Source organism: Acomys minous (assembly GCF_964271855.1).
Source record: "Acomys minous genome assembly, chromosome: 17".
Classification (NCBI taxonomy): domain Eukaryota; kingdom Metazoa; phylum Chordata; class Mammalia; order Rodentia; family Muridae; genus Acomys; species Acomys minous.
The window spans coordinates 44,481,838-44,508,719 of record NC_140500.1 but is presented as its reverse complement, the minus strand read 5'-3'; the positions used below and the strand labels follow the sequence as shown (position 1 = coordinate 44,508,719).

The following is a 26,882-nucleotide window of genomic DNA, read 5'->3' as shown; positions in this document are numbered from 1 at the left end:
AATGTACTCAACTCGCTTCCTGATAGCATTATGGACACAGGTCAATGGAAGCTATTACCTCCTGGCTTCTGGGAAGAGTCATTTACTTATTTACAAATTAAGTTTTAAGTGGCCAGCCTACAACAGGTGAGGCACACATAAACTGTTAGAAAGCTATGTGTTTAAACATTCTTCGGGCACAACCATATTTATTACCTGTAGAAGGCCGGTCTGTGTAGCCTTATGGAAAGGACATCTTTACATTTTCTGCTGGGAAAAGACATGTGAGACGCACATGTGGTTTCTTGCTAGGAACCTGGAGAAAGCAGAGTAGATTCATTTTCTGGAAGATAGAGACACACGGCAGGTTCAAAAGGAGCTTGGAAATCATTTGCATTTCAACAACAGCTTACCAACAGCTCCTTGGAACAGTTATGTAGGATGGGCAAGGGAGGTGGCCCTATTGGGTAAAGTGCTTGACATGTAAGCATAAAGTCCTGGGTTCTGACCCCAAGTGCCCACATAAAAAGCTAAGGAAGCAGCACAGACTTGTAATCCCACAGTGTAGCGGTCACAGAAAGTGCTCTGGTTAGCCAGGCTAGTTGGATTAGTAAGCTCCAGGGTAGTGAGAAAGCCTGTCTCAGAAAATAAAGGGAAGGACGATTGAGGAAGACACTGGATAACCTGAGGCCTGGATCTGGACACATGCATACAAATATATTCATATAATATGTACACACACACACACACACACACACACACACACACACACACACATGAAAGCAGGAGAGAGAGGGAGAGAGAGAGAGAGAGTTGAAGGAAGAGAAGAGAAAGGAATCTCAAGCAGAGCTTGAGGGTTTCCCTCAGTGGAAGAGGGCTTGTGTAGCAAGCACAAGGCTTAGAGTCCATCCCCACACCTGAAGGTAAGAAAAATCTAATTTGAAATGCACAAGAAGATGAGATAGATTTTTTTCTCTCTTCATTTAACATTGTTTCCTTCTCCTTTTCCCCTCCATAATAGTCCCTATTTCCCTGCAAGCGTGGTCACGTGCTGGGCAGGAAAAGAAAGTTTCTCCATTGCAGGCTTGTATTCAGCACAGGGGCATGGAGAGTGTAATTGGGCCATGTGTAATTCTTTAAGCTCACAGTCACGATCGGTTTCATTTGCATATCTATCTTGAGGAATTATGGGATACCCAGAGCTATTTCTAGAATGCTATTTGCATAATTGTTCTAATCTTTTATGAATACGGCAACATGTGTGGTCTGACAAAGGATTTTTGAAAAAAAATTTGTTAAGTTGCTTTATAAGGTTTGTAAAGATATTAGAATTAAATAGTGGTAGGTATATATTTAATAACCTGTCTCTATTGAAAGGAACACAATTACATAAAGCCATTAGTCTGCTGCTGCCAGTGGCTTATTACTTTTGCTGTTGTTGTTCACTGAAAGTTTATCACTTAAAGTTAGCTCTTCTTCACCCCCCACCACTACTCCTTAGATTTAAATTCACTGGAACACCATGAAAAAAAATGTACAGTTGTCTTGTGCCTCGCTGACCCTGCCCCCTGCATTTCTTAGCCTGTGGGTGTTTGACATGTTTGCAGCTTTAGATGTTAACTAGCTGTAAGCAGACAGACAGATTCACTGTCTTTCTGGTCTTTGTCATCCTGATGTGCTCTCATGATCAAACTACCTGAGTTTCACCATGCCTAACGAGATCCTTGCCCCACTTGCTTAGCAACTTTTTTCTTCTTCCTTTCTTCTTCTTCTCCTTTCTTCTTCCTTCTTCTTCCTTCTTCTTCCTTCTTCTTCTTCTTCTTCTTCTTCTTCTTCTTCTTCTTCTTCTTCTTCTTCTTCTTCTTCTTCTTCTTCTTCGTCTTGTGGGGCCATCAAGCCTGTAAGGAGTAAATGCATGTTCGTCTAGTCCTTCAGAGCTGGAACCTTCTCGGGCTGCAGTAGAAAGAACTCCTTTCTGTCCTGTGAACACTGGCACGTTCTCCCCTCCATTCTGGTGGCATAACTGAGCTAGCCAGCCCCTGGCAGGACCTTTTGCCCCACTTTTGCCTCTTGGCCACATGAAAAGCTAGGACCTCTGGTCCTGGTTGTTGCCAATCTGTGCCGTATAAAATCTGGGCATGTCCCTTTTGGGTTTGGCCGGTCATCTGTCCCAACATCCAAACCAATTTGAGGTCAGTGTGGGCTTGACCCGCTCCCTGAAGGACAACCACTACAAAATGAGCATCTTTATTGTTAAATTTTGGTTTTGAGGCAGGGTCTCATGCTCTCTAAGGTCACCTCAAACTCACTATGTAACAGGAAAGCCTTGAACTGCTTGTTCTCCTGAGTGCTGAGACTACAGCCCTGTGCCACCACACCTGGCCACCACTGGTTTATTTGTTTATGTGTATTGTTATTTTGTCTGCATGTATGTCCATGTACCACATGTGTGTCTGGTACCCATGGAGGCCAGGATCCTATGGAACAGTGCTCTTAACCTCTGAGTCCTATCTCTAGCACCCATAGTTATTTTAAAAGATAACAAACTGAAGTTGAAAACATAACAAAACGATAGCCTGTTAGGAAGAAATATTCAGCTTACGGAGGAGGAAAGAGATGATGGAGACATTTACCAAGGTGATTCCAAATAAGAGCCGCTTGAGTGTTTCCTCCTACTTCAAGGTGTGAGCTTCAGGCCAAGGATCCAGGCCAAGTCAGCCAGCTTTCCCGGGACCCTCACTGCCTGGGGGCTGATGCAAAAACTCCATTGGAGAGGAAGCGCACTTTTCTTCTAATCAATCAGGGGAGACCACATCCACTCCCTTTCCCTGCTCAGAATTTAAGTCACATAGTCACACATGGACAGCCAGTAAACAGTCTCTGAATAAGGGGACAAATGAGCTGTGGAGGACAACTACAATCTGTAGGTCTCTTCTTCTAGTCATAGATTCCTCTGCTCTTAATAAAATGAAAGAAAAAAAATGACAGAGAGAATTAACATTTGCCATGCAAAGGACTAATCATTTATTTTTATGTTCTCATAAAAACATAGTATTTGCTATGCATCTTACATTTGAGAAGCAAAATAGTAAAACTTCTAAAATTTTACACGGGAACAAATACTCATTTATATGAATATTTTTGGCCTGAACTATTTGGCTCCTTAGTCTTGTAAGGAACTGTAAAAGTCCAAGCCAACTTGGAATTTAAAAAAAAAAAAATCTCAAGTTAGACTGGGTGTGGCAGAAGGCTGCTGAGCTGCCAGCACTTGAGGGGTGGGGTGGGGGGTGAAGCAGGAGATGATGATTTCAAGGTCAGGTTCAATTAGGGCCAACCTGGCTACGTGAGGTTCAGTTCCAAACCCTTGCAACCTCAACCCCTACAAAGTACATATTTAGGAAATCCGGCTTGGCTGTTCCATGTCCCGTCTAAGGAGCAGAAGGAGAGGCAGAAGTAGTTTGCACTGGGTTTGATGGTTTGTCCCACATAGCCTCGTGTTAGGCACTTGGCCAGCAGTGTTGGTAGGTGCAAGCTCTAGCTGGTCAGGTCTCTAAGGAGGTAACTGAGGCACTGAAAGTGATGCTCTGGGGGAAAGACTTAATGAAATTCTCATGAGGATCTGATAAGTGCTGTCAAGGGGTGTTGTGCTGGCCAGTTTTATGTCAACTTGACCCAGGCAACAGAATCTGAAAGGAGGGAACCCACAACTGAGAAAAATGTCTCCCTAAGATCCAGCTTTTCCCTAAGATCTTTTTTTTTCTTTTTGATAATTATCATTTATTCACATTACATCCCAATTGCTATCCCTTTGCCCTTATTTTCCTATTCCCACTCTCCCTCCTTCTTCTGCCCTCTTCCCCGCTCCTAGGCCTCCCCATCCCATCGTCTGATCACAGCCTATCAGGCAGGTGTCATCAGGGTAACCAGCATCCTTTTCCTCTGTGTGCCCAAGGGACAGTGATCAAATCACAGACACCAGAGTTCCTGTCAGAGGCAGTCCCCTCTCTGCCCTCCTCCCCACACACGTGGAGACTGAGCTACGTCTGAACAGGTGGTCTAGGTGGGTGCATCAGTTTGTGCAGGCTCCCTAGGCACAGATCCACTGGTCTTGGTGGTCTCCCTGTGGAGCTCCTGACCCCCCCCCCACTTCCTTCCACCACTACCCCTCCGTCCAACTCTCAGCTCAGAGTCCAGATGCAAGTCCCAGTATCTGTCCTGATCCCTTGCTGGGTGGGGTCTCTCAGAGGACATCTTTGTTGGCTAATATACCCTTATAAATTGAATATATACCATGCATGTCTTTCTGGGTCTGGGTTACCTCACTCAGGCTGATCATTTCTAGTTCCATCCATTTGCCTGTAAATGTCATGATTTCCTTGTTTTTACTAGCTGAGTAGTATTCCATTGTGTAAATGTACCAGAGATTCTTCATCTGTTCTTCGGTTGAGGGACATCTAGGTTGTTTCCAGGTTCCATCTATTACGAATAAGGCTGCTATGGACGTAGCTGAGCAGATGTCCTTGTTGTATGGTGGAGCATCTTTTGGGTATATGCCCAGGAGTGGTATAGCTGGGTCCTGACGTAGCACTATTCCCAGTTTTGTGAGTGCCAGATTGATTTCCAAAGTGGTTGTCCAAGTTTGTTCTTAATTAGTATGGGAGAGGGCCCAGCCCGTTGTAGGTGGTACCATCCTTTGGCTGGTGGTCCTGGGTTTTATGAGCAAGCCAGTAAGCAGTACCCCTCTGTGGCTTCTGCATCAGCCCCAGCCTCCAAGTTTCTGCTCTGTTTGAGTTCCTGCCCTGACTCCTTCGGTGATCAGCGGCGATGTGCAAGTTTAAGCCGAATACACTCTTTCCTCCCCAATTTGCTATGTTTATGGTGTTTCATCACAGCCATAGCAACCCTAACTAAGACAGGGGTTTTTACAAAAAAAGTAAACCTGGGTCCTCCTAACTACGCCCCTCTTTCAGCTTCCTGCGTTACCTGTGATTGCTCCCTCGCACCATCATGCCAGCCACCTAGATGCAATGCAGCCAAAGTGCTCCTCAGAGCCTTGAAAGCCTGAGGTAAGTATTATTCTTTTGTTAAATTTTTCTCTTCTTTATAAAGCATACTTAGCCAGGGAAGTGCCTGATGTACAAGCATGAAGATCTGACTTTGGATGCCTGCACCTGTGTGTGTGTGTGTGTGTGTGTGTGTGTGTGTGTATGCAGATCCCTGAAACTCATTGGCTGGCAGGTCTAGCCAAAGAATGAACAGGTTTGATGAGAGACTCTGCCTCAAGAATAAAAATAAGAGCTGAAGAGATAGCTCAGTGATTAAGCGTATGTACTACTCTAACAGATGACCCAAGTTTAGTTCCCAGCACCCACATCAGGTGGTTGAAACTCCTTTGACTACAACTCTAGGGGTATCTGACACCTCCAGCTTCCATGGACACCAGAACACCAGATATATATATCTCCACAGACAGACACATAATTAAATATAAAAGGAATCTTTAAAAAATAAAGGTGGAGAGTGATCATGGAAAGCTACCTGAATGACAACTTCTGCTCTCCAAAGACATATGCTCACTCACACATGCACATGAACCTGCCTACACATGAACACACACACATGAATATATAAATATATATATATATATATAAACACACACACACATGAAAATCTAACAAGAGGCATTTTGTTACAGTAATGAAAAATGGAATAACACATATATTGACAAGAAGATTTTTAAGAAGATACTAAGTTGGATTTGTTAGGACAATGAGGAGGCGAGAGGTGGGATAGAAGAGTTGGAGATGGAATAAGGCCTGTAGTGCTTCTTTCCGTCATTTCTAAGAAGTTAAAAAAAACTGACAATTACTGTGTGTGTGTGTGTGTGTGTGTGTGTGTGTGTGTGTGTGTGCATGCGTGTGCTAGCCTTGTCTAGAGAGTGAGTTCCAGGACAGGCAGGGCCACACAGAAAAACTCTGTCTCGAAAAAATTAAACAAAACACCAAGAACAAAAACAAAAACAAAAGTCTATGTTTAAAATTTCCATAATAAGTTTTGCGTTTTCAAGAATGAGAGCTAAGCACACTTGGGCCAGCAGTAATCGCATCCACAGAGAAATGCAATCCAGGGAACGTCTCAACAGTTACTCAAACCTAACTTAATAGAACACAGTTTCTTCCTAATTTGCTTAAATTTTTCCGATGGAAACACCCCTCACATACACAAATTACTTGTATTTTAACCAAAAAGATACAAATAAGTATGTAAACAATTGTGGGAATTTGATTAGCAGTGTGACCTGGGGGCTAGATCACTCCTAGGTGATGAACGTCACTGGAACGTTTGCTTCAGCACTGACACACAAGTGACAAGCTGTGGGTTACCTAACCATGCCATGCTGCCTTTTCACTACTTTGAAAGTATTTTGCTGCCTTTGAATTTGCTCTTTGTAGTTTACTTTTGTGTCTGTGTGTGCACATGTGTGTACATAGTCATACAGATGTCCATTTGAGTGTGGAGGCTATGGGGGACCCACAGATCAACTGTGCAACCCTCCCTCCCACCACCTGCCTCCCTCCCACCACCTGCCTCCCTCCCACCACCTGCCTCCCTCCCACCACCTGCCTCCCTCCCACCTACCTGCCTCCCTCCCACCTACCTGCCTCCCTCCCACCTACCTGCCTCCCTCCCACCACCTGCCTCCCTCCCACCTACCTGCCTCCCTCCCACCACCTGCCTCCCTCCCACCACCTGCCTCCCTCCCACCACCTGCCTCCCTCCCACCACCTGCCTCCCTCCCACCACCTGCCTCCCTCCCACCACCTGCCTTCCTCCCACCACCTGCCTCCCTCCCACCTACCTGCCTCCCTCCCACCTACCTGCCTCCCTCCCACCACCTGCCTCCCTCCCACCACCTGCCTCCCTCCCACCACCTGCCTCCCTCCCACCACCTGCCTCCCTCCCACCTACCTGCCTCCCTCCCACCACCTGCCTCCCTCCCACCTACCTGCCTCCCTCCCACCACCTGCCTCCCTCCCACCTACCTGCCTCCCTCCCACCTACCTGCCTCCCTCCCACCACCTGCCTCCCTCCCACCACCTGCCTCCCTCCCACCACCTGCCTCCCTCCCACCTACCTGCCTCCCTCCCACCTACCTGCCTCCCTCCCACCTACCTGCCTCCCTCCCACCACCTGCCTCCCTCCCACCTACCTGCCTCCCTCCCACCACCTGCCTCCCTCCCACCTACCTGCCTCCCTCCCACCACCTGCCTCCCTCCCACCACCTGCCTCCCTCCCACCACCTGCCTCCCTCCCACCACCTGCCTCCCTCCCACCGCCTGCCTCCCTCCCACCGCCTGCCTCCCTCCCACCGCCTGCCTCCCTCCCACCGCCTGCCTCCCTCCCACCGCCTGCCTCCCTCCCACCGCCTGCCTCCCTCCCACCGCCTGCCTCCCTCCCACCACCTGCCTCCCTCCCACCTACCTGCCTCCCTCCCACCTACCTGCCTGCCTCCCTCTCACCACCTGCCTCCCCCAACTACCACCTGCCTCCCTCACCTGCCTCCCCACTCGGGGGTGGTGGGGAGCTCTTCAGATTGTTCAAATTAACTACACACTACTGGAACCACCACTGAATTCTCCAGTGAAACCCCCTCTGTGTGCTTCCTTCTAGAATGAGAGAGAAATCAGAGTCAGTTACACCAAGGACCAAAGGAAGTTCCAAAGATTATTTAGCTCCTGCCTTCTAATTTAGCTGGAAATTTGTCTTGTGAAACATTGTGACAGTCAGTGGTGGCCTTTTCATAACTGCCATCCTTTATTCTTTTTTGGTGGCTCTGAACTATGGGTAGGCCTTAAAAGGAAGAAAAATTTAAAAAGTATCACAACACTTTGGCTTCATCCCAGATAAACCGAATTAGCATATTGGAGGATGGTAGATGTGAAAACTGGTAATGGTACCTCCAAAATAGCATGGCAGCGGAACACGGTCCTAGCAATTAGGAGGCTGAGTCGGGAACATGATGGTTCATAGGTCTGGAACACATAGTGAGACCCTGCCTCTAACACAGTTACATATTAGTAGCATCTCTAGCTTTGGGGGATGTGCATACTGAAAACGGCTCCATGGTCTTTGGTAGGAATAGAGGAAAAAATGGATTCCCTTAGGGATCCATTGACAAAAGACTGTCATCCCTACGATAGTTTTAGAAAAGCTGGCAGAGAAACCTGTTGTGTGGAATGGTAACTACTGTTAGTGTCACACCCCCCACGTAGATGGTCAATATCTTCACAATAAAGAATAGGTATGTTGGGCTGGAGAGATGGCTCAGCGGTTAAGAGCACTGGATGCTCTTCCAGAGGTCCTGAGTTCGATTCCCAGCAACCACATGGTGGCTCACAACCATCTATAATGTGATCTAATGCCCTCTTCTGTAATGCAGGCCGAGCACTGCATACATAATAAATCTTTTTTAAAAAAGATTAAGTATGTGAGGTGAGATACATGCAAGTTAGGGCCTGTTAGCCACTTTACGATATAACTCAAAATATATGGATACCATAGACAGATATAGTTTGTTTTCCAGTTAACATTTTTATCAATAGTGGAGGATTGCACAGATGTTACACATGCACACACCACACACACACACACACACACACACACACACACACACACACACACGGATTAGGGAAAAGATCACAGAACTAATGGAATATCAGTTTCAAGGTTACTGTCTGAAATGTATGACAATGTGCAAATGAAAAGGTCACAAGAGCTTGTCAGTGGGTTTTATACTGTCCCATGCGAAGTACTGCAGGTGTCCTGATCTCAAAGTTACAAACAGCCCCTGCCTTTCATCCCGTGGAAAATGAAGCCACGAAAGAACAGGATGAGATTTGTGATACGAGAACCAGAGGAGGATGGGATTATGCTTGGTTTATACCTGGGCTGACTTTAACAAGAGCCACATTGAAGTGATAAGTGCCGAGCCTTCAGTTGTTGGGGAGGTAGTTTTGGCACAAACTTTTCCTTTGGTAAAACAACAAAAACAAATTTTTAATACAAAGTTAAAGTCAGAAATGATAGTCTGTATTGGTTACTCTTCTCATTGCTATGACAAACAACTTGAGGAAGAGTTTTGTGGGTTGACAGCTTGAGGGGACACTACAGTCCAGGAGAAGGCATGGTGGCAGAAGTCAGAAGCTGCTGGTCACATTGCACCCAGAGTGAGGAAACAAAGATAACAGGATAGGGGTCGCCAATGTATAAAACCTCCCTGTGGCCCATCCCCAGTGGTGGCCAAGTATGGAGACATTTCACATTCACACCTCAGCACTGTCCATGATCTGTTCAGCCTTGCACTTGAGAGAACCCACTGCATATAGTGCAAAACTGCCTATGACACAGTTGCAGGGACCTAATGTGCCTATAGTGGAATATATATGTATATGTGTGTGTATATGTATATATATATATATGTGTAATATATATGTGTACACACACACAGTCTATTTCTAGCAATACACACATACATGTATATTGCCAGAAATATGCCAGGTATTTGATTTTTCACCTGGAATTCCTCACCTTGTAGCGTTTCAGGACATCCCAGACAATACGAAGAGCCATCCTTGGTGCCGAAGATGCAGTTGCCAGGGACGTAATGTGTCATATGAAAATGTCCTAAACAACCTCTGAGGGCAAGGGCAGATGGTCCAGCCTGTTAAAGCATTTGCTTTGCAAACTTGGCCACCTGACCTTGCTCGCCAGAGTCTCTGAAAGAAGGCGGAAGGAGAGAACCAACTCTACAGTTGTCTCTGGCCTCCTGCTCCCTCCCCAACTTCATCACGTGTGCTCTCCGACACACAATAATAATACTTAAGGGAATAGAATTTCTAAGAAATTGGACGACGACGTTTGTGAAACAGTTATTTGAAAGGTGTTGGTTTTGATAGCAATTAACAAAATGATCTCCAAATAGGAGGTTACTCCAAACACAATAAAAATTAAGAGCTAAAGCAGGGAGAGAAAACGCCCAGGCTCTGGGCGGCAGATGGTGACAACTACCCAGCTTAACTGTATTTTCCATACATGTTGGTCCTTGGCTGAGCACAAGACTGCGCCTGCCCCTTTATGTATGAACCTTTAAACTGGATTGGTATATGTAAGAGCAAGGTTGTATAAGAGATAGTTGTACCTTTTAATTCTGGTGAAAATTAAAATTAAAATTAAATTTTGCCAGTTGTTGAAAATGTCTTGAATGCTATGTGAAAACTTATTGCTGACATGACCATTCCTTTCCCATAATTCCCCTTGTTGAAGTTTTTTGGAAGTGGGGGAAGGGGAAGGGGTTTCAAGACAGGGTTTCTCTGTGTAGCCTTGGCTGTCCTGGACTCATAGGCCAGGCTGGCCTCGAACTCAGAGATCTGTCTGCCTCTGCCTCCAGAGTGCTGAGATTACAAGTGTGTACCACAGCACCCGGCTCCCCTTGTTGAAGTTTATTGTCTTGTTTTCAACAGACCTGCAGAGGTGCAGTTGCACATGCCTATAACCCCAGCACACTGGGAGGCAGAGGCAAGCAAATTTCTGAGTTCAAGGCCAGCCTGGTCTACAAAGCGAGTCCAGGACAGCTAGGGTTGCACAGAGAAACCCTGTCTCCGAAACAAAGCAAAACAAAACAAAAAAGTTTCCTCCATCGTAAAGTAAATGGAAAACAGTTCTTTGAGCAGCTGTGGTGATTAATATACCCAGATGCCATACAACTGTACCCACACATCAGTACCTGTGTAACCCCCAACTGAGCAGATAACCACAAAAAGGCCAACTGGCGTCCACTCTGGGAACAGATGGGTGTGGGCAAATGTGTAGTCACTTAAGGTTTCAGATGTTGTTTATTTGTGACACAATATGGGTTGACAACACTTAGTGAGTTGTTCAAGGCCAGACCATATTGGCACCATTATGCAGTTAAAGCCTAACCCATGTCATCACACTCCATCAGGTTTTGCAGGGCAAACCTGCAGGTCTGTTCCAGTTAACAGTCACTTTGGGTGTCATTCTTTTCTTTACTTTCCAAAGCCCTTTTTTTAAAATGGATACACATGGTTTATTTATTCATTTTTGTGCTACCCTAAAATTTACACAAACAACTCTCTTGAATGTGAAATGAAAATGCATGTAGTGTTAGGGTTACCTCACCAGCTTTGGGGTGTCTGCTGACTTTAGTATGAGGGCTATATAGAAATCTGCTCGTAATAAAAATTGTTGACAGCCATGACAAAAATAAGATATAATATCAAAATAAATCAAAGGATATACAGCATTGTCATTATTCTGATACAGAATTTTTTACATAGAAATATTGATACCAGTACAAATGGCAAGTTATCAGGGAATCCATTACAATAGACCTTTGGGTTACAAATAAAAGCTTAAATTATAACTTAACACCAATTTTTAAATGATGACTTCTGTCATATCAGCTGAAAATCTATGCTTCCTCCTCAAGTGACATTCTTTAGAATGTTTCCAACAAGAAGACTTAACAAAAAAAGCTTCAAATAAAAAAAGAAAAAGACATGTAATATTCCACTAAGGAGAAAATGCCTTTTACTTATACAAACCTAGAAAAAGAATGGGCCAAATTCCTTTAGCGTCCCATTAATTTTTTTTTCCTCCCGCCAGTTAAACAGCAGAACTGAAAACCACTGAACTAAATGGGTGCAGAAAAGTTCCGGAAGCATTGCCAACTTCTGCTCCCAAGGAGCTGCCCAGAGTGTCTGGTTCAAACGCACACTCTTGCCACCGAGTGAGCACAAAGCTAGCTGTTCTCTTTTACCACCAAGTGAGTACAGAGCTTGCTGTTTGAGCCTTCTTTATGAGGCCAGGGGGCTTAGAGACCCCACTTTAAAAGGCTAAAGTGAGGACCATCGGAGTGTTTGATGAGTGAGCGTGTGTCTGTGCACTGGACAGGATGGGCAGAGGGGTTGCAAAGGTTTAAAAAAAAAGTTCCTGTAAAAACATGTTCACTCTTATTCTCCTATGTGTGAAAATGGTTGTTATTATCACTCAAAAAATGTCAAGGCAAAACACAAACAGGGCTTTGCCCTTTGTGTCTCCAAAAATCAAAACCCTCCTTCAAAAAAGAAAAAGAAAGGAAAAAATTACTTGGAAAGTTGAGGGAGTAAGAACATTTCTTTCTGGCATATTCTTTGTTTGACACAATCACAAGTGAGACGTGACAGCCACTGTGCAGTGGAGGTTCACACTTCAAGGTCCTACTTCAAACTGATCACTTCCGAGCCAAACAAATAAACCGGTTGAAAGAAGTCCTTAGGCATGCCAAGCCCGGCAGGCAGGGGCAAGTGTGGTGCATTCTCCGCCCCCAAAATGGAACCTGGAAGAGAAAAGGGGACCAAGTCAGAAAAACTTGACCTTTCAGTTTACCTGTTTGCCTTAGCGCATAATGTGTGTGTATATGTGTGGTGCACGACCCTGAGTGTGTGGGTCTACCCACAAACACGTGAAGGCACAGACACCAGAGGGAGGCCATTGATCTTCCCTATCTCTGGCCATTCTTTTACTAAACCATAAGCTTGCTCTTTCAACTAGGCTGGCAGGCCGGTGAGCTCCTGGGGGTACACCTAGTTCTGCCCCTAGTGCTGGTAACACAGGTATGAGCACCTGTGTTTGGCCTTTTATGTGCATACTGGGGATTTGAACTCAGGTCTTCATGCTTGCAGAACAAGAACTCTTACCAACTGTGCCATCTGCTCAGCATTGGTACAAAATAAAAATTAAAACAAATCAAGCCATTCTGTAGATAGTTGAATCCTAATCTGTGTTACCAAATGCTCAGTAGGCGATACACAGAGCCATCTATATCTTCCCCATTCCTGCCACCAGCTTGTGAAGATTCCACATACACCTGTTTTGTAGATGAGAGATGGATGCCCAGAGATGAGAAAACAGCCCAAGTCTGCACATCTGGAACTGAGGCTTGGCTGCAGATGGACCAGGAATAGTCTTTTTGCTCTTTGCATTTTTCTCATTTTGGTGTCCCGTGTGTGTGTGTGTGTGTGTGTGTGTGTGTGTGTGTGTGTGTGTGTGTGTGTGTGAACATTATGCAGGTGGCTGCTGAATGCCTCCCTTCTCAATCACTTTTCCACTTTTTAAAAAAAGTAACAGATTTATTTATTTATTATGTATACAGTGTTCTGCCTGCATGCCAGAAAAGAGCACCAGATCTCATTATAGATGAAATTTGAGACATCTTGTGGTTGCTGGGAATTGAACTCAGGACCTACGGACAAGCAGCCAGTGTTTTTAACCTCTGAGCCATCTCTCCAGCCCTACTTTTTCCACTTTTTGAGACAGAGTCTCTTAATTAAGCTGGATCTGGCCACTGGCCACTGGCCAATGAGCCCTAGTGCTGCCTCCCTAGTGCTGGGATTACACATGTTCACTACTGCACTTGGCTTTTGTACTCTGGTCTTATGGGATATAATCCAAGCTTGCGTGGCAAGCATGTTACTGAATAAGCCATCTCCCTAGGCCTTCTTGTTTGTTTTGTATATGTAAGCTCCATAAAGAAAGGCAAGCCTAGGCAGGACCACATGCATTCAAGGCACAAGCACAAATCCACAGCCAGTCAGGAATATGGACGTTCATGCGTGCACACACAGCCAACAAAGTTAAATCACTGAGGATGTGTAGAGGAAAATCATGGAAAAGACAAGCTCAAGTTCACAAACTAGACTAGACGAGAAGCTGACCCACCCTGACCCAGAGGAAAAGGCCTGCTTCATGCTCAAAGCCACTCCACAGTCCCTGCACATGCCTCCAGTGGATCTGGATTGAGGCATGTCAAGTGACAGCTAGCGCACAAGCTATGTATGCTTTTCAGTGTTCTAGAACAAAGGGAGACAGGAAAACCACCCCCACCCAATAGGGACAGGGCCTCTAGCTCAGTTAACACCCTGGCCAGGTTGGGTGGCTAAGCCAAAGGGAGAGTCATGAATGTGAGGAGGGAGCGGGGGTGGGGGGGTGGGGGGGGTTGATTAGCTCTTGTCAGAGAATGCAAAATTCCTGTTTCCAACTTCAAAAGTTTTATTAGTTGTCATTCTGTATATTCTTGAGCTGCTCTGAGACGGAGGACATGTGCTCATGTACAAGGTTAAAGGCAGGAGTCCTAGGTGCATCCCTTGGCAGGTCCACACTCTTTCTTCTTACCTCCTCCCTCCTCTTTCTCCTCTTTGCCCATCTTCTTCCCTGCCTTCCATTTGCGACATGGCTCTGGATGGGTCAGGGAGATGACTGCCGTCAATAAACACAAAGGGGAATAAGAGAAGCAACAGAGGGCAGGGTTTGTGGTGTGGTCACCAGGCACAGCAGAGCTCAGCCAGGCTCCCCTGGTGCTCTTTGCCTTTTTTGATGAGCGGTTATTTCCAAGGGACTAAACATGCCATCCACACTCAGCCATGCTGCCGTAGGGCGTGGGCAGATGGCATGCTCAGAATGGTTCTGCCACTGTGTGAGTCAAGGTGGCTACCCTGTTACAGTTGGGGGAAGACCTACACATCAGACAGGTGGGGGTAGCTAGGCCAGTGTGAGATACGCCATCCATTCTGACTCTGAGATTTTTGCGAGACTACTCTGAGGCAAGCCTTAAAGTCCAACCAACATGGACCAGTGCTTCCCAACGATCAGGGGTGATTCCGTCCATAGGGCAATACCCAGCCAGTTGTGTTTGTCACACTGTGAGTTGTAGTGGTGATGGTGCTATTCAAATTTAGTACATAAATGCTAGAAACATTGCTAATTTCCTAAATGTCCAGGACTGCCCTGTCAGTAAACAGTGAGCTAGCTCAAAATGTATATGATACTGAAGTTAATAGCTAACAGCTGGCAGCAATATTCAAGTCAATTTTTTCCCAGTCAAGTGTAAATCAATCATCCCATCAAAGAGTTAGATGCTGGCTCCAGGAAGCAGGTTTCGAGTTGATGTGTTGCCTACACGTCTCCAGCCTCTAGTCTAGATACAAGGATGAACTAGAAAGGGAAGGCACTTTGCCAGAGTCAGCCTGGACCTGCCTCTGTGAGCTTCTGGGCCCCTCCTCCCCGTGCTTGCCAATCTTCATGCAAACCAAGACCCAATCTGCATTTCTCCTTCCAAGCAACCTCTCTGGGCAGCCCAAGCTCACAGCAATTTTCTTTGTCCCTAGTGGCAAACAGCATGAGGTCTGCTGCCATCCGTTCAGCTTCTCCATGGGTCCGGTCACTTCTAGGTTCAGAAGCCTCACAAAATGCAGGGAACTGGGTGTCAATGGAGAGGCGAACACCTTGCATCAATGCGCATTCTGACCACTAGTCCAGACTTGGTGGCTTGCTTTAGAATCACTGCAACACCCGTTTCTTACAGCCTACAGTTCCACACAGCAAATTTTAAACTCAAAAAGACAGCGCACGATTCTTACTTACATGTGGTACTTCTAAAGGGAAAACAGCACTTCTAAAAGAGAAAACCTGAAGCATAGCCCTGAGGCATAGTCCCTGAGGGGACTGAGACAGAAGGACGGTGAGTTCAAGGCCAGCTCTTGGCCATGAGACTCTACCTCAAAGTAAAAAAAAAAGCTGGGGCTGATGATATAGCTCAGTGGCAGAGCACTTGCCTAAGGGGTGAGGTCCTGGCTTCAATCTCCAGTAATAGAGAGAGAGAGAGAGAGAGAGAGAGAGAGAGAGAGAGAGAGAGAGAGAGAGAGAGACGCGTGCTTCCTATCCTGACTGCATCATTGCCTGTTGCTGCCTTGTCCTCCAGTTCTGTAAGATGCCACCATCTGGAGGAACTAAGGATAGGGTGAAGGTTGAAAACCCTGTGTTAATAAACTGCAGCCTGTTTCTCTCTGGTGACACTGTCAACTTGAACCTGCAGCCATAGCTCTGATGCTGCTCCAAGAGATCACTTCAGGAAGGACTCCTGAGGTCCAGGGGAAAAAATGAGGAAATCACATGCTGTGGTCTCTCTAGCCATCTTTTACTAAACTGTTAAGTCACATTAGTTACCTTTTAATCTTACTAAAAATGTGCAACATTAACAAATACCCTTAAAGTCTTTGAAAAAAAAAAACACATCCTTAAGTTATATTTACACTGTTTAGTGACACTGGTTTCAAAACAGGAACTGCTAATAAACTTTTACATCTTCAAAAGCTTTTTTATTAGAAGGTTACTTACTGTAAGCTCAATATTCGGGAGGTAAAAGGTTACAAATTCTAAATAATGACCGTCAAACAATGAGAAAGAAATGAGAGAGACAGAGACAGTGAGGGGGAGTGAATGAAAAGCGAAGAAAGGAGAGAACATGAAAAGGGAAAGAAGATTATGATAAAATGTGTATATAGAAGCAGGAAGGGGTGGGGAAGGAGCTTGGCCTGTTAAGTGCTGGCTGGGCAAGCATGACTACCTGACCTTCATGCCTGCATCCACATGAGAGCCAGGACAGTGCAGATGCGTAATCCCAGTGCTAAAGAGTTGGACACAGCTGAGCGACTGGTACTGCCAGCCAGCCTACCTACACCATGAGCTCCGGGTTCAATGAAAACCCCTGTGTGAAAAAAGGAGGCATAGGGGGCTCGAGAGATGGCTCAGAGGTTAAGAGCACTGGCTGCTCTTCCAAAGGTCCTGAGTTCAATTCCCAGCCACCACATGATGGCTCACAAGCATCTATAATGAGATCCGGTGCCCTCTTCTGGCATGCAGGTGTTACATGCAGGCAAGAACACTGCATACATAATAAATCTTTAAAAAAAATTTAAAAAGGAGGTGTACAGTTAATAAGGAAGACAGCAGCCCTTGGCCTACACACACACACACACACACACACACATGCACCCATACACACACACATGCACCCATATACACACATACACACCCATAAATAAACACACACACACACACATAATACAGAGTGGATCAATGGGAGCTGTGTGTGTTGCTCAGTGGGAGAGCACTAGACTGGACAAGGCTCTGTGTTTAGTCCTTGTATGAACAAACCAGAAGTTGGAACAAATTAAAGATGAAATCAGAGAACACCTCTTCAAATTAAAAAATAAAAATAAATGAGTTTTAAAAATTCAAGTATTAATTATATTCACCAAATGGAATAGAAAACCTCATATAAAATCCTTTTTCAGTATTCTTTTCTAACTATGAAAATCATAATCTAGTAAAAAATGACAATGTAACTATTAGTAGAAATTAAAATAGTAAGCTTTTATAGTGTTTCCTGTCGTCATGATTTCATAAGTCACTCAAAGTGTTAAAAAAATGAATACTACTTAAAACTATCCTTTGATGTAAAATGTGTTTTCTCCAGGTAAACTAATGTTTTGGGCTCTTTGCTTCTTTGATTATTTTGCTTTTGGCGGTGCTGGGGATTGAACTTGGGCCTTGGTTACATGAGGCCCATGCTCTAACCCTGAGCTACTGGTCTAGGCCAGGGTGACCTTGAACTCTGGGATCCACCTGCCTCAGGGTCACACATGCCGAGATTATAGCCATGTCCCACTGTTTTTCGTTTGTTTGTTTGTTTGCTTTGTTGTTGCTCTTTGCACTTCGAATGATCAGATATAAAGTAAAACCCTCTGTACTTTTTTGAAATGACAGTCTAGGACCAACTGGAAGTCCACAGGTTGACGGGTGCACCTCAGACAGAGGAGGATGCTGACCTCAAAGCTACCTGTCTCCACCTTCTGTTCTTGCTTCATCTCAAACACTTTTCATTCAAACGACAGATGTGGGGGATCCTGCCTATGCCAACCTGAAGCAGGAAAAACAATTTCCCATAAAGGCTCTGTGGTTTCACAATTTACTAAGAGATTATCATTGAGCTTGAGGAGAAATGAAAACCTGTCCTATTCATCCAGACATATTTATAAAAAAAAATTCTTCTTTACTTAGCTTGAATGTAGCTGAGAACATTCTAGAAGGACTATATTTTTCTAGAATCACCAAGATTATCAACTTCAGGACTGACCCTGAAAAGAGCTCATCAAAATGACCTTTAAAATTACTTTCTGAAACAGGAGAAAAGCATAGAAAATATCATGAGGCTGCGCTCTAGAAATATATCATATGTAGACATTTCAATGGGGGAGGTGAACATGCATGAAATCTTGTCTTTGAACACTTTGAAAGTCAGTTTATCACTTGATTTTCATGAGAAAACCATACTTAAAGACTTCCTTATTTGGCCTGCCATGGAAACAAACCACAGGACTATAAGCAGGGTGTGAGAGAAGGCGGACCGACTAGCTTGCAGAATTGACATGAACTTGGGAGTTAAATCATGGAAACAAAATTCAGTTGCTTTTTAAGTATCAAAAGTAGCAAGAGCAAGAGAAACTCTGTCTCAAAAAAACAAAACAAAATAAAACAAAACAACAACAAAAAACCCCAACAACAACAACAAAACACCAAAATATAGCACGAGCCCCTGCCCCTGCCCCTGCCCCGCCTTACCCTGCCCTGGCCACGTGAGCACTCAACTAGCCTCTTTCTAACTTCAGCTCTGCCTCACTGGGGTCTTCTGAGGAATAAACTTGGTGGAAGATTGACCTTGATTATTATGAGAACGGGAGAATCTGTGCTGTGGGTCAGTCAAACCCCAGGACTGACATCCCCAAGACACACTTCCAGGAGAAAGAAGAGAAAGCCACTTAATGTCACAAGATACCATCGCAGCAGATGAGCCGTTATCAACAGAAATATAAAATAATGAAAAAAAAATACACCACAAGCAGCTGAATGAATTAAGGGAGGCAGCACAGGATCAGGAGAACTGACAAGTGTCATGGAGGAAACGAGCAACAGATTAAATCAAGCAGAGCTTGAAGACAGATCATTTGGATTGCTAGTGTCTGACAGAAAGAACAAGAGAGAAATAGAGAGAGGAGGGAGGGGAAGAAGAAACATAACATAAGAGTTTTCAGACACCCTTAAAAAGTCAAATATTCACATCATTGGCATACATGATGGAGAAGAGCAACATGTTGAGGGCACAGAAAACCTCCTCAGAGGCCTGCTCTCTTCCGAGTGCAGGCAGGTAGGCGGTGTGTGTTATGGATCTGGGGGAGAGACTGGGGGCAGAGAAAGGAAGGAAAACTGTGGTCAGAATGTAATATATGAAAGAAGAATAAAGAGAAAGAAAATCTCAGGAAAATAACAGCAAAAAGCTCACCAAATCTTAGGAAAAACATGGACATCTAGGTCCAAGATGCATTTAGAACCCTAAACACACATAGCTACAGAAGCATGTCACCATGACACATCACAGCTAAGGCTGTTAAAAGTATAGGATAAAGAGAATACTGCAATCTGCTGGAAAGAAATGTCAAGGACCATTTAAAGGTAAATATATTAGACTAATGGCAGATTTCTCAGAAGGAACTCCAAATGCTGGGAATGCATGGGAAATAACTTCCAACCAAGAACACTGTGCCCAGCAGGGCTGTGCTTCCTAGTTGAAGGCTAAGCAAGCTCCTTCTGCAATAAGGATACATTAGATGCTTAAGGGAATCCTATACCCAGAAGAGAAAGAATTTAGTAAATACCACCATTAAGAACAGGAATAAATCCCATAAGAAAAAGAGATTTACTAATGATGAGTTAAGAAATACTACTAGTACAGTAAACCATCTAATTTATAAACAGGAATGTTCAAAACATATTCAAAGCTACCTGAAAAATCAGAATGAGATATAGATTTATATGTCAAGTGTTGGAACAGCATCTAATTTTATAAAAACAAAATATTACTGGACATATAAAGGCTGACATTTCGCAGCCAGGTCAACTTTGCATAACTGGAGACAAGACCCAAAAATTTATGAGAGAGTACAAATGGCATCAAATAGCCAAAGAAGTCTAAGCAAAACCATACTGGAACAAAAATTAGTCACAAGAAAAACACTTCAGGACGTTAGCACATATAGGCTTCAAAGGTGGAGAGAGCAGGAACTGACTCCTGGAATTACATGCCGAGTTTCTGCTCAGCAAAGCATATGGTCTTCACTCTGTTGACCGCCACCATGAAACAGTGTGCGGTGGTTTTGATAAGAATAGCCCCTACGGGTTCATACATTTCAACACTTAGTTTGGGGAGGATTAGGAGGTGTGGCCTTGTTGGAGGAGATGTGTCACTAGGGTGGGCTTGAGGTTTCAGAAGACTATTCCCTGGGTGTGCCCAGATTATCCTGCGGCCATCATGGACTCTAACCCTCTAGAACTATCAGCCTAATGCTGCTCCTCTTCCTCCCTTTCCTCTCCCTCCTCCTCCTCCTCCTCCTCCTTTCTCTTTTCCTCCTCCTTTCCCCTCTCTGCTTTCTCTTTATCCTCCTCTTCCTTCTCTTTATCCTCCTCTTCCTTCTCTTTATCCTTCTTCTTCTGTTTTTTTGAGAAGGGTTTCTTTTTGTAACCTTGGATGTCCTAGTACATCAGGCTGGCCTCAAACTCAGAGATCCTCCAACCTCTGCCTCCTGAGTGCTAAGATTAAAGGCTTGTACCACCACTATCCTGAGAGGGGAGCAAATGGAAGGATCTGGGAAGATGGCTCAGGCTATAAACTGCTTGCCAGGAAAGCATACGGACATGAGTTCACATCCTCAGCACTTCTGTAAAACAGCCAGACACCAGGTGAGGAAGACAGCCAATATCAATGTGTAGCATCCACAGGCAAACACAGACACATGTACACACAATCATGTATATATGTCTATACGCATGTCACAAATTACAAACCTGGACTATTAGCACTTATCCTGGTGGGCCTCTTGTCTTTGCCATTGGTGTTCAGTTAAGACACATGCTCAAATGAGGACAACTGATTTCACTGAGGTAGAGGAATAGTCAGGGCCACACAGAGAAAGGGGGTGTCGGAAAGGCCTAAGGGTTACTGTGTGTTTTCCTACATGCTGTCTGTGTGATTGCAAGTGGGCTTAATGTTGTTCAGAGTGCATGGCAAACATAAAAGTACACCACAGGTGTGAGATATTGGGCAAGATTGGCATACACAACATTATTTATAGATCATATGGCTCAGACATCCCACCCATGACAGTAGTTTCTATTAATACCAAAAAGCCACTTTTTAAAAACGTATGTATGCTCCATAAGCTCTAGACATAAATCACATGATTCTCAGAGCAAAAAGACAACAGGAAGCTATTTAAGGACACTGGCTACAGTGCATAAAAGAGGACTGGCTAGGAGTAAAGAAGAAACTGCATTCGTTGCCAAAAGCAGCGGGGCCAGCCTCACCTGCTCCTGGGAAGCCTGGTGTTAGACAGGGGACTAACGGTAAAGGCTGCGGTATCTTAGAATGTCCAGGAATAAAAGGTGTGTCACATTTTAAAAATGACAGCGAAGCCTTGCATGGGCAAACCACAGGAAGAATGGCTCAAACGCAACCAACAGGAAGCATTGCACAAGGCTGCCAACCGCAGGCCAGGTGGCCCTGAGTGCAGCCTTCAGATGGGCTCCCCAGCAACCAAGTAGGGTTCCCATGCTGAACTGCACCTCACTGACAAGCTACTGGACTTCATCTCCTTATGTTCACTCTGAGAGGGTGAGAATATGGAGTGTTATCTGGGACAGCTGGAGCCACTCGGGAGATGGCTGTAACTCATAGCTTCAAAGCCAAAGACATAAGGCAAAAGATAGAATTCTACTTGACTTGAAAATGTGCTACTGTACCTGTGAGGGAAAAAATATACAGGGTCTTCCTCCAAGAAGCCACCTGCCCTGGGCCTCCATTTCATTGCCACTGAACCAAACTTTATTGATGAGAAACAATGGGGAGGAACAGAGCTGGCAGAAGGGGCTGCCACTTGCCAACCTGGAGAACGTGCCTGACACTACACTGTGTTTCAATTTTTTTCCATCTTTAAGACAGGGCCACAGGTCCACACACTGTCTGGTCACCTTCAATCTCGCCTACCGACCTCCTGAAGTAAATACATACCCACGGGCCCTCCAGTCCCAGGACTTGCAATTCCTAAGAACACAATCTCTAAGCTCTGTCTGACTGGACTGCGAAGGCCTGTGGCCTTGCCTCTATAACCTTTCCAAAGTTCTTTAGGTCATCGTGACATTGAGCTGCTCTGCAGTCACCTTAGAAAATTAAATGTCACGAATCTTCAAAGGCTTCATATAACTATGAAAATGATATCTCACAGGTACAGAAGCAAAATACAAAATTTTAACTGGGCCCTGGGGTGCAAGCTCAGCACTGGGGCACACGAGGTGAGGGGGGGAAGCAGGGTTAGAAAAAATCGAATCTCTCCAACACAAACAAAGGAAAACAAACACCAACAAAACAGAAAGTTTAAGATGCAAGAGTGAGTTTGTTATTGGTGATTGTCTGAAACTAAAACACAACAAACAAAACTCACAAAGATGACTTATGCCTGTTCCATTAGCAGGTTGAGCGTGGAGTCTTTTTGAGAACCCTTTGATTTTACAAAGCATGTTCCAGTAAAACATCACATGTTAGGAATTATGCTGGGGGGTTATTTTTAATGGTTATTTTTAATGTCAGGAGATCAACAGTACAAAAATGACCGTGAGAGTGGAAGGAGAGAAAAGAAAGGAATAGGCGTGAACTAGCAAAGCCTTTAGCCATATAGGCCTTGCTCAGAGGGGAAGGTATACCAAGAGTCCCCGTGCAGATACTAACTTTCCGAGTCAGGGGGTGACAGCTGTCTCCCACTTGGCCCATAGGTGTGCAGATCCTTATGCTCTTAACCCAGATACTGACAGCGCAGCACATGCCTCCTCCACACTGAGAGTCCTTGTCACAAGCCTGAAACGAAATAAACCAACAGATTTAGATAGTGGGTAAGGCTCAGGCTAGGGAACTCCAAAATTAGCAGGGAAAACCCTCTGACTATCCGAATGCCCAGCCAGTAAGGTACACAAACATAAGGACACAAGTTCAGTCATCAGAACCCACAGGAAAAGCCAGACATGGTGACTTGCCCTTGCAATCCTAGCTCTGGAAAGATGGAGGCAGATGGATGCGTGGGGCTTGGTGGCCAATCCCGCTAGCTGAATTGAGACAGTCTAAAGCACGTGAGAAAGTATGTCTCAAAAAATAACGTGGGCAACACCTGAGGGCAACACCTGAGTTTAACTGCCGTCTTCCACACACATGCCCATACATATGTGTGTGTATGTGTGTATATGTGAACCTCTCACCTAACATGTGCACCTACACACACACACACACACACCCCAAATCCTAAGCAGTGATTTTAATAAAATAGACCCATAAGCTCCATTTGCTTGTATGTGACTACAAACATTGATCAGAATGCTTCCATGGATTACAGAGTTCCTATATGATGAAATCCAGGATTAAGGAGGAAAGACAGGAGAGTACAAGGGCAGAGGGAGTTGGGAGTGGGGGCACACCAGCAGCACTCAGTTCTTTTCTTCTGAAGCTTTGTGGGTGGGCTCGAAGAATGAGTTTACACACTAGCCCTGCACTGTACATGGCCATGCAGAACTACACAAACCACAAGATTTTTGACTACTAACTGCTGAATATATGGGCCCTGGTTTTAAAAAAAAGAGATTGAAATGGCCTGCAAATCTGGCACAAACCACTGCAGACCTGCAAGGGCACCAGTGTAACATTTAGATCCGCTCATTTTCCCTTTCAAATATTTGCTCTGTGTGTCTTGAGACTGGATGCTTCTTGCATTTGGTGCCTTGATTTTCACCATTTCCTCTTTCAAAATAAGAACTCCCTGAGAGTGAGAGAGGTCAGACCAAGACTTTTGCCCCATCCCACTAGTCTTTCTTGGGAGTGACACGTAGAAAGGAACTTACTGGCTTAGGATGAACAGAGCTGTGCGTTGGAAACTCAGCTGCCCCAGCCCCTACAGTCCAGCAGGTGGGCACAGATGCGATTAGCAGCAGTAATTCCTCAGAGGCCACACCGGGGACACACAAACCACAAATATATACAGCCAAAGAATCGGCTGTGGAGGATTTTCTATGTAGTGGCAAAGAAAAGAAGCCTATGCTTATGTGCGTGAAAATGTATTTTAAGAACCCTAGCTCTTAGAGCCAACAACAAAATGCGATGCTTTGTTTCAACAATGTGCAGAGATCTGTTTGTATATAGATCAGAATAGTGGCAAAACAAAACAAAACAAAAAAACCACAGCCTGAACTTTGGGTGGCTTTTTAAAAAGCAAGATGATGTCCAGACATTCCCACCTTTTAATTTTTGTCTGGACACCAGAAATCATGCAAGCATGACCATCAGAGGAGTCCCATGTTAGGTCTACTCAACAATCTTTTGCAATATGGTTTTTAATACATCTATATGAAGATATCTAGTTCAAAGACTGTGTGTGTGTGTGTGTGTGTGTGTGTGTGTGCGTGCGCGTGCGCGCGCTCCTGTGTGTGTGTATTAAACATTCAAGGTGTGTGTTTTAACAGAGAAACAAGACTAACTTCTGAAGCCTCACCAGCTCTTTTTTCTAAGACCATTAAAAAAAAAAAGCCAGGCAAAATCTTTTAAAACTCAGTCACTTAGATGTTTATCACCTTGTATACAATATATCTAGATAAATGACTGACTTTTTCATTTGAACCCAGGTGGGTTCTGCCAGGGAACCTAACTACATTTTATTGCCATGTTGCTTTAGAGAAAAAATTTTTTCCCATACTCTTTTCATAACATTAACAACAACAAAACAAGAGTCCACATGACTGTACGCACAACTCCCCCAACCGCCCCCCCACCCCCAGCCACCATGTAAACATGAAATGAGATAAAATTTCATTTTATAACACAAAGCTTCCGTTTGTTGGAAATTTACAAAGAATTGCATAAGTTTATATCTTTTTAATTAGACAGCTGTTTCCTAGTGCCCTTCATTCTTCTCAACCCATTGCAGAGCCAAGCAAACAGTGTCCCTCCTGTGAATGGAATAAAACGACACTTGCAGGACCCAGGAACCTTGGGGCTTAGAGGATTAGAAAACACTCAGAATGAAGCAGCAGGGAAGGAGGAAAAAACCAACCCAATCATGTTTCCATTCGCATGTGTTACAAAGACACTGTAGAAACTTTTGTTCACCGGAGCCAACTGGCTACTGATGAATCTGTGTAAGTGCTTTGAACAATCTCTGCTCTAATAAAGAGTACAAGGCATAAAATTCAAATATCTATGGGGCATACCTCAGTGCTGTCGTAGCCACAGAGCTTTCAGAATGCAATCTGTACACTAAGGAACGCAGAGAACATCCACCTTTATTTATTCAATATAATGACCCTTCTGAGGATATGTTATTTTATTACCTTTATGTCATCGTTCCAAACACATCTATATTAATATCCAATAATGTACACTTAAATATTAAAAATTATTTCAATAAATAAATCTAGAAAAAATGCCAACTACTTTTTTCTTTTTATGAGTAAAACAACAGCAAACAAGCAAGGTTCTGCTGGGCTATTAAAACAGACTTCTGAAATTTTATGCTGTGAAGTTATTCTTCAGATAGACAAAAAGGAAACTGTCAGGAGTCTAGAAGGAATGGGCTGTTTCCGAGCATAATGAAGACACTCTGCGAATTTAAACAATGTCTAGTGACAGCCTGCTCCATCAATAAGCCCTAGGAATGAGGTATCAGGAATCAGACTTGACAATTTATGTAACTAGAACTTCACGTTGCGGGGCGGGGGGGCGGGGGTGCGGCGGGAATAAAGAATAACAAAATAAACGAGCAGCTGCCGCAGAACCCAGTAAGAAGAGCCCACAATATCTTTCCAAAGCTCACACGTGGACAGGACCCAAAGTATTTCACAGGGTAAGACCCGCCCATGAGCCGTGGAATTTGAGGTGTATGTCTCGCTCTTTTGTAATTTAAGAAAGGGAGGTCAGATTTTGGGATGGGGATTTTCCAGCTCCTGGGAAAGAACTTTCTCACTGGGAAAGAAACTTCTTTGAGCTACTAAATAGAACAGCAGACCAAAGCTGAGGAGTACGGAAGGGAGAGGTGGGGAAGGCAACAGCTCAGACTGTTTAATTCCATGGTGCCCCTGGCTGTTCCCTGCCTTGAGAACAGGCCATATTCCCAAGTGGCCAAAGAAAAAGTCCCGGAGAATGTCACAAGGGGTGCGCCCTTCCCGGTGCCTACACAGCCTGGGCCTGGTGTCTCTGGGGCGATCCGGAAGCGACAGGTGCGCAGGCAGCTTACCCCGGTGATGACCGCGGCATCCCCGGCGAGTGGTGTGAGCATCAACTGTAGCAGCAGAAGTAGCAGTAGCGGGGCACAGCGCGGGCCCCCCATGGCGGCCCGAAGACACGGTGGCGGTTAGGTGCGCTGGATCAGGGACGTTGGTGAGCCGGGACGTTAGTGACGCGTGGCCGGGCTGCTCTGCTGAGCCGCGAGCCTGGCGGCGGTTATAAAGGCGAGCCCCGTGGTGACTCACGCCAGGCAGCACGCGGGGGGCACGGCGCGGGCACACACCCTGCGCCCCACGCGCACACGCACACGTGCCCCGCTCCCCACGCGCACAGGCGCCACGCGGGCAGAGCCCCCGGCGGGGCGCCGCAGCCCTAGCCAGCCTTTCCTGCCGCTTTTGTGGTCTCAGAAACCCTCCTCCTTCGCTGTCCTGCTTTCCAGAGCTCCACGTGCTCAGCCCCCACACTCTGAGGCACATCATTTGCTATACAGATGTGCGGGGTACCCACGACGTGCCAGGCGCGGCAGACGCAACTGCCCCATATTTGTACATATTTGTTCAGCATGTCTACAGTGAGCGCTCTGTGCGTGCCAGGTACTGCCACCGGCTCTGACCTGAGGTGGCACAACTTAGAAAGGACA

General features: G+C 45.1%; 1 protein-coding gene across 2 annotated transcripts; it reads right to left on the bottom strand.

Moving 5' to 3' along the window:
- Positions 1 to 212: 212 nt before the first annotated feature.
- PROK2 (prokineticin 2) lies at positions 213 to 26,614 on the bottom strand. 2 transcript variants are annotated; one of them, XR_014775960.1, is made up of 6 exons: positions 26,253 to 26,614; positions 22,712 to 22,837; positions 12,148 to 12,376; positions 8,924 to 9,009; positions 7,536 to 7,646; positions 213 to 322 (listed from the first exon to the last, which is right to left on the bottom strand). XR_014775960.1 is itself a non-coding variant. In XM_084764923.1 (3 exons), the coding sequence occupies exons 1-3, from the start codon at positions 26,343 to 26,345 to the stop codon at positions 12,272 to 12,274; spliced, it is 324 nt and encodes a 107-aa protein (XP_084621049.1). In that variant the 5' UTR covers positions 26,346 to 26,614; the 3' UTR covers positions 11,259 to 12,271. The 2 variants fall into 2 exon arrangements, 1 of the variants encoding a protein (XP_084621049.1); XM_084764923.1 differs by lacking the exons at positions 213 to 322; positions 7,536 to 7,646; positions 8,924 to 9,009 and having other exon boundaries at positions 11,259 to 12,376.
- Between the last annotated feature and the right edge of the window lie 268 nt (positions 26,615 to 26,882).